Genomic DNA, 7,540 nt, shown 5'->3' on the forward strand with positions numbered 1-7,540 from the left:
TATTTTCCTTCCTTCCTTCCCTCCCTTTCATCTTCCCTCACTCCCTCCTTCCTTCCTTCTTCCTTCCTTCATCTTCCTTCCTTCCTTCCCTCCTTCATCTTCTTCCCTCCTCTTCCTTCCTTCTTTCCTTCTTTCCTTCCTTCCTTCCCTCTTTCATCTTCCCTCACTCCCTCCTTCCTTCCTTCCTTCCTCATCTTCCTTCCTTCCCTCCTTCATCTTCTTCCCTCCTTCCTTCCTTCTTTCCTTCCTTATCTTTCTTCCTTCCTTTCCTCCTTCCCTTTCATCTTCTTCCCTCACTCCTTCCTTCCTTCCTTCCTTCCTTCCTTCCTTCCTTCCTTCTTTCCTTCCCTCCCTTTATCTTCTTCCCTTCCTCACTCCTTCTGTCCATTTCCTTCTTTCCTTCCTCCCTCCCTCCCTCCCTTCCTTCTCTCCTTCCCATTTTGGATGGAACCACCTTATATCTCTTTGTTTACAAGAAAGTAAGTAAAGGAAGTAAAGCCTAAAAGAAAGTAAAGGCGGCCACGTGTCCATATTCCCTATCTTTTCGTGCTTTGCAGTCAGCCAAGATGTTCAACTACGCCGGCTGGAAGAACACCTGCAACAGTATCTTCATCGTGTTTGCGGTCATCTTCATCATCACCCGCTTGATCATCCTTCCTTTCTGGTGAGGTTTTCATGGGATTCTTCGGGGTGGGGTGGGGGGGGTGGAGAGACGAAATGGCACCGATTAAAAAATAAAGGAAAACTTTACGAATTCACAGATAAGCCGTTGACGTTAAAATGATAGATAGAAAATGGAATATAGGGTCTTTTATTCTTGGCAAAATATACGATCCATTTTGGAATGCAGTTTCTCTATAAATGTGTTTTATCCCGGTTGGAAATATTTCATCTGTTAGGTTAGGTTAGTAAATAGTATGGTGCCGCTTTTTTTTTTCTTTAAATTTTAATTAAAGTCTTATTAAAAATTACAGAGGTAAAGCTAAGCCATACGCCACGGGCTGTACTGATTACAAACTACCTTAAGCCACAAACAAACAAACCCAGTTTGGGCATTGAGTTACATGTGAACCTCATCCTACTTTTAATTTTTTTTTAATTCTCCCTCTGAAACTGGGGTGGCCTTTATCAAAGGTTGCCTTTGCAGACGTTGGGAGAGTTTTCCTCGTTAAAACTCTTTGCAGAGATTAAAGAAAGGGAAGACGCTTTAAAACATGAACATTTAAAATAATTCATCCTTTCTCTGGTTCCTCCCCCAAGGATTCTGCACTGCACCATGATCATCCCTTTAAAGGTGTATCCTCCCTTTTTCGGCTATTACTTCTTCAACGGCATGATGGTGATCCTCCAATGCCTCCACGTATTTTGGGCCTACCTTATCATTCGCATGGCTCAGAAATTCATAACTGGAAAGGTAAGAAGGAAGGTTCTGGAAAGATTGGGGGCGGAAAGAGGGGAAACTTTGGGCAAAATTTGGAAAGGGATTTCCCACCCCACCCCCCAAAAAAACCACCACATGGAAGGACAGGACTTTGGTGCAAAAAAAGGAACTGGCAACTGTCTTAAGAGCTCGTTGTTAAGCTTGTTGGCAAGCTTAAATTGATCACCTTGGGTTCTCCTGGTTTTATAAGAGCTTTGAACTCTATTTAAAATTTAAAAAACCAGCAGAAAATGCCTGGGGCCACCTCAGCTTTTGAGGAGAGCGGGGTGCCCTCTACGGTGGCCCCAAATCAGAAAGCATCTTTGGTGACTATCCAACGTTATGAAAAGCCTCACGAGAGGCTGAAACGGGAGGCAGACATGTGCTATTTCTTGAGGGGGGTGTAGGCTGGTCCTCCATTCCCAACACCGGTTTTTAAAATGGCATCAAAGACTCTTGTCTTTCTCTTCGCTTCTCCCCGCAGACAGTGGAGGACGAGCGAAGCGACCGGGACGAAACAGATTACTCCGTAGAGGAAGAAGAAAAGGCTGTTGCTGCGGACGCCGGGCCCAGCGCGGGAACCAAAAACGGCCCTCTCGCCAACGGGCACCCCGTCTTGAACAATAACCACCAGAAAGTAGAATAATTCCCCGACGGCTACGTTTTTTTCCCGCGGCCCCCCTCTCTCTCTGGCCCCAGCTCATCCCGAGTCCGTTGCGCGACGCGTCACCCGAGACTGGAGGGTGTTTTCGTTTCGTGGCCAAGCCAAAAATTGGAGGAAAGACGGCTTAAATTCCGGCACGAGGGTCCTCGGCCCACGATATGATCCGGGACGATTCGCCCCATTTTTTCCTGTCACTTTCGGGGGGAGGCCGTGCTCCCACCGCCTGCTAATCTGATTCAGAAGGAATCTTTTCCCCTCGGAAGGTGTCCCCTGCGAGATCCCCCCTCTTCCTCCTCCTGTTTGCTCCCCCAAACTTCACCAAACTGCCTTAAAAATCACATCGGGGAAGCCAAGATGAACGTCGGTCCTTCCCTCTTATTTCCCCCCTTTTTTCCTCCCCACTTCCTGAACCCCCAAATGCAAACGAACCCCTAAAGAAGGGCAGGGAGGGAGGGGAAAAAAGGCCTCTCTCCCCATCACGGTGGTGCCCCGCAGCTGCCAGATGTGCACCCATCAAGATCAAGTGGAAAGTTCATCGAAGTTGCCAGTCCTCATGGAGAATTATGCCCTGTGCCAAAAGGCCAGTGGGTCAGAAAAAGGGGGGTTTTTTATTTTTATTTTTTTGGCTTTCCTGGAGCGAAGCAACATCGGCTGGGAATCTCTGCTGGGCCCGTCTGGTTTCTCACGAGGAGCCTGGATATTTTTTTGAGGGGGGTGGGTGGGAAAATGGGCCCTCGGCTGCTTTTTCTGCCCTTGTGCACCTTGTCCTGTTTCGATTTTTTCTGTCCCTTGGATGCTGCAAAATTTGGGGAGGTGGGTTTGGTGTTTCCAGCCGAAATAGGAATTCATGTTTTGGTCTTGCACACGTGGGGCAAGAAGAAGAAAAAACCCCTTCCCTGCCTTAATTTTCCTTCTCTGCCAACGTCTTTCGCTTTATATCCTATAAGCCATGTTTCCCCCTCTTTGGGGGGGGGAGGTTAAGGGCGGGTGGGTGGGTGGGAGAGAATCTAGCTTTGTCAGCCACACCAAACCTAAAGTTGGGGTCAGTCCCTGTCCCCAAGATCACTCTTGCACATGGTTTTTGTAGTTGCCAAGAGCAGAAGTGCTGGAGAAGCCACTGCCTTAAATGTGGGGAAGGGGTGGGTTGGAAGAGCTGGATAGAAAGGTGGAGAGCAGGTACGCCTTTTTTGAGGGAGGGGGGGGGTTGGCTAAATTCAATAGGTCAGCCACAGCCTTGGGTGTTAAAAGCCAGTCGAGGTTTTATTTTGTTTCTGCAAAATGCTATTTTTTCTTCCTGCGCCCACCATGTCCCCTCTGTCGGTCCTCCGGGGATGTCAGTCCCACCTCCCTCCCCCCCTTTCCCTTCTTTTTTCCCATCCTGACTTTTCAAAGCAAAAAGGTACCATGAACTCCGGAGATCTTAATTAATGTTTAATTTATTAGGTAGGCTTTTCAACTATAGCCCAGTGGGAAAACGCGAAAGGAAATGACGGCGTGGATTTCAGGCTGGTCTCAGAATGGATGAAGGGGATTCTGGCCCAGCCGACCAGCTGAAATGGCAGTATTTTTTGGGGGATGGGTGGGTGAGGGTTAATTTGGGGTGGGGGAGGGACACGAAAGGACAACTCGTTATCTTCAGACCAAAATATGTTTGTTTTTTTTTTAAAAAAAGAAAGTTTAATTATATTAAAACTTCAATTAAACTAATAAACTTCTTTAAAAAAAATAATAATAACCTTGACGTTTATATTGTTATTCCTGGAGGAGGTTGAAAAATAAGTGGGATTATTATTCTTTTATTTGTGAATTAAATTTATATGCCAACCTGTCTCGGGATCAAGTGATTGTTTTTCCCTCGGCTTCAAGGTGTTTTTTTTCCTGCCCCGTTTTTTTCTCTCTTAAATGTGTTTTGCCTTCTAAGGCTCTAGGGATAATACTTCTGTGCTTGTTTTGGAAAATAATTTTAAAAAGGCAACAAGGTGGAAGAACACAACATAGTGTGGTTTATCAAGGACTCTGCTTTGGAAAATGTTTAGGGCGTTTGCTAGAAGACCATGCACAGCATCAGCTTATTTGATGCTGGTTTGTTGTTGACAAAGATAGACCACATAACGTGGTCAAAGACGTCCCCCCCTTAAATTTCACAAGCTGTTGTAAAATCGGGTCAATTCAAAGCAACTTTGAACCGCCTCCACTTTTGCACCTGCAAGAAAAGCTCCCCAATTACTTCATTTATTGTATTTTTTTTTTTTACCCCAGTCAAGCACTGATGCTATTACCTAGTTTGGTCATGAAACGTCTGCAAGAAAACCACCCAGCTCAGAGAGCACCAAGGACCCCTCATTTCAACCCCCGAGCTACAAATATTCTCCTTTAATTTTGCCCTCCCCTCCCTCTCTTGGTATCGCCCAAAGTTTTCCGAGTAAATTCTCCAAAAACCTCCGTTGCTAAGTGAAACATTGGTGAGCTGAGTTGCGTAACTTTTACACCTTTTCTTGCCACAACTGGGAAGTGAACCTCTTGAGGTTGTTAAGTTAGTAAACACGGCTGTTAAGCGAATCCGGCTTCCCCGTGGGCACTTGGCTTGTGAGGAGGCCGCAAAAGGGGATCATGTGACCCCAGGACACTGCGACCGTCGTAAACACGAGTCGGTTGCCGAGCGTCCGAATTTTGATCATGTAGAGGCTGCGACGATCGTTAAGTAGGCCAAGCGGTCGCAAGTCCCTTTTTTCAGTACCGTGGTAACTCTGAACAGTCACTAAATGAACCGTCGTAACTCGAGGACTATATATATATGCGGTGGAATTATTGAAAAACGTGTTATTTTAATAAAGACTGGATTTGCTTTATTGCTTTACAACATCCAACTGGGTGGTGGGGAGAAAAAAAAAACTCCTTTAAACAGAGGTCAACACGGGGAGCTCCCCCCCCCCGGCCGTGCTCAATGGGACCCACACGTGGGGTGAAGAGACGTGAACCACGGAAAGACACGGGGGGGGGAGAGTGCCGGCAGGGCAAGTCCCACTTTCACCAGTGGGAGGGGAGATTTTTGGAAAAGAGAGGTCTCTTTCCCGCCCCCCCGTGGGGAAGAAAACAAAACTTTTTACAACAAGCGGCCTCGGCATTCGATGGCACCACAACAACACAAGAGTTTTTTGCCTTCGACACTTCCTACTTCGTAGTTGTAATCCCAGGTGAGCTCCGTCCCAGCCCGGATTCTCCTACAAGGAGAAACCGGCAGATTATTATGTTTTTAAAGCCATGTTTTTCGTCGTGGTTTTTTTTAAAACTTTGGGCCCGTAAAAGCCAAGATTGAGCAAAGAGGAGACTGAAAAGGGACCGCGGGAAAAGAGGGTCTGGGGTTTTCTGAAGGCGGCCGTTGGGATCGCAGGTCTTCCAAAAACGGGGCCTCCGTTCTCCGGTCTGTGAAATGGGTGCAGGAGTGCCTGGAGAAAGAAGACTTCCACCCTGCTTAAGCCATGGAGTTGTTAAAGGTGGCCCACATTTCATGCCAGAATTTGATGCTTCGGAGGGTTGGTGTTTTTTTTTCCCTCCTCCCTCCCCTGCCTTTTTTCCTCTGCAGCCATCCCTCCCAGCCAGCAGGGAATTTATTACAAGCGCTTGGTAGAAAAAAACGAGAAAATCAGCGCGCAGCTGAGTTTTTTTCCCCCCTGTGGAAGGCTCAGAAGTGCTGGTTTTTTAAAAGAGTTTGGGGGATTTCCTGGGGGGGGGGAAACAGCCTTTGGACAAGCTTCTTAAGCGCCCACCTGGAAAGGAGGGGAACCCCACTTTTTTGGGGTGTGTGTGTGTGTGGGGGGGAACTCGCTTACTTGCTGGCGAAGAAGGCCACCCAGGGAAAGCGGAGGTCGTGCGTGTCCACGAAGACGTTCTGGACGAAGAGGTTGGGGCTGCAGCTATGCTGGGGGAGACAGACGGGAAGGAAAAGGGTCAAAAATCTTGGCCAGGAATCGCTGGAGAGGGGGCAGTCTCCCAGGGATGAACCAGGAGGGCCAGCCAATCCAGGCCAAGCCCAGGGAAGGGGCACCCCCGGGTCTGTCTCTCTCACGTTGAGGTAGCGGCCCAAGTTGCCCTCCAGCTTGGCGTCGATGATGTAGCAGGACTCCTCCCCGTCGTAGAACTGGCGCGTGTTCCTGCGGAGGGCCGCGCCCTCCCCGGAGGCCAAGTTGGTGGACTTGATGGCGATGCCGTGCGTGGATTTCAAGGCGAAGCCCCGGGTGGATTTCACCGCCACCTGCCTCTTTACCTGCCCTGCAAGAGAAGCGAGGGTGTGTGTGTGTGTGTGTGTGTGTCCCGTGAAAGCCTCCTGCTCCAGCAGCGGGTCGGGCTAGATGACCTCCAGGGGACCCCCTTCCAACCCGGCTAGTCTCTGTTCTCAACCAGAGGCGGCTGCGGGAAGTCGGGGTCCAGCGGCACCCGACAGAGTGACCGTTTCGAAGCTATAAAGAGCGCTGGAAAAAGTGCTCTCATCACGCCACCCAAACTGCTCGGCCATCTGCCTCGGAACTTGTGCTAGCCTAAAGGGAACCTCCACAGCCAGGAGCAGTCTATCTCACCCAGCCGGGAAGGCACGCTCTTCTTCTCCTCGTGGGCGGCCCCTTCTTCCTCCGAGCCGGAGGAGATGGTCTGGATGTCGTCGCTGTCGTTGGGGTTGACCTGGACGGGCACCGGGGTCAGCCGGACGTTGTCGCCGTCGCTGTCGGTGCTGCTGGAGAGCATCAGCACGTCCTGCCGAGGGAAAAAAAGAGGCCTTCCCAGTGGTCTCCCTTCCACGGGGGAGGGAGAAAGCGGCCTCTGGACCGGAAGACCTCCAAGGTCCCTTTCAGCTCTCTTATTCTGTATTCTGAGCAGGGGGCTGGACTAGAAGACCTCCAGGGTCCCTTCCAGCTCTGTTCTAATGGATCGATCGTCCTTCGTGGAGATCTCCTTCTCCACAAAAGTAGAAAAACTCAAAGAGGGTCGAAGGGGGAAGCTCCCCCACGAACGAATCAGGAATAAAAGGGCCCCCAAATGCTGATTTTTAGAGACTCCAGATAGGGAGACTCTGAGCTACTTAGGAACCACCACCCCCCTTTGAGTGGCCGAGCTGGGTCCCCCTCCTCAAATGTTGTTCCGGCAAGAGTCGAGGCTTGCAGGAGAAGCCCCCCCCCCTTCAACACTCACGTCAGGATTCTGCCCCTCGGAGTGCCTGCGGCTCTGGTGCAAGGTGGTCTTGCTGGGGGGCCGCCGGGCCCCTTCGGGCATGGGCGGGTTGGGGTTGTAGCCGTAGACCCGGCCGGTGTGGCTGGGCCTGAGACAGAGGGCAGAGAGAAGCGGGGCTGAGCTCCAGAGCCCTGGGGGAGCCCTTCCCTGCAAGGGGGGGGGACCCCAAGAGGCGGGTTAGTTGACAAGGTTTCCGGAGCCCTTCCCCAAATTACGGAAAAGCAGGGGGGTTTTTT

The 7,540-nt window shown here is 50.1% G+C and overlaps 2 protein-coding genes across 2 annotated transcripts in view; one reads left to right on the forward strand and one right to left on the reverse strand.

Annotated features, from left to right (window-relative positions):
• Nucleotides 1-2,066, forward strand: part of CERS2 (ceramide synthase 2) — a 6,035-nt gene extending 3,969 nt beyond the window's left edge. Inside the window, exons 8-10 of the mRNA XM_015822036.1 lie at nucleotides 558-664; nucleotides 1,261-1,414; nucleotides 1,905-2,066. Coding sequence (XP_015677522.1) covers nucleotides 558-664; nucleotides 1,261-1,414; nucleotides 1,905-2,066 — 423 coding nt within the window. The remainder of the gene's footprint in view (nucleotides 1-557; nucleotides 665-1,260; nucleotides 1,415-1,904) is intronic.
• Nucleotides 2,067-5,187: 3,121 nt separating this feature from the next.
• SETDB1 (SET domain bifurcated histone lysine methyltransferase 1) overlaps nucleotides 5,188-7,540 on the reverse strand; it is a 13,980-nt gene continuing 11,627 nt past the window's right edge. The window contains exons 17-21 of the mRNA XM_029285250.1: nucleotides 7,260-7,392; nucleotides 6,659-6,830; nucleotides 6,151-6,353; nucleotides 5,915-6,003; nucleotides 5,188-5,305 (exon numbers count right to left, since the gene is read on the reverse strand). Coding sequence (XP_029141083.1) covers nucleotides 5,188-5,305; nucleotides 5,915-6,003; nucleotides 6,151-6,353; nucleotides 6,659-6,830; nucleotides 7,260-7,392 — 715 coding nt within the window. The remainder of the gene's footprint in view (nucleotides 5,306-5,914; nucleotides 6,004-6,150; nucleotides 6,354-6,658; nucleotides 6,831-7,259; nucleotides 7,393-7,540) is intronic.

The sequence above is a fragment of the Protobothrops mucrosquamatus genome, unplaced genomic scaffold (genome assembly GCF_001527695.2).
Source record: "Protobothrops mucrosquamatus isolate PMUCROS unplaced genomic scaffold, P.Mucros_1.0 scaffold1446, whole genome shotgun sequence".
In the NCBI taxonomy this organism is placed as follows: domain Eukaryota; kingdom Metazoa; phylum Chordata; class Lepidosauria; order Squamata; family Viperidae; genus Protobothrops; species Protobothrops mucrosquamatus.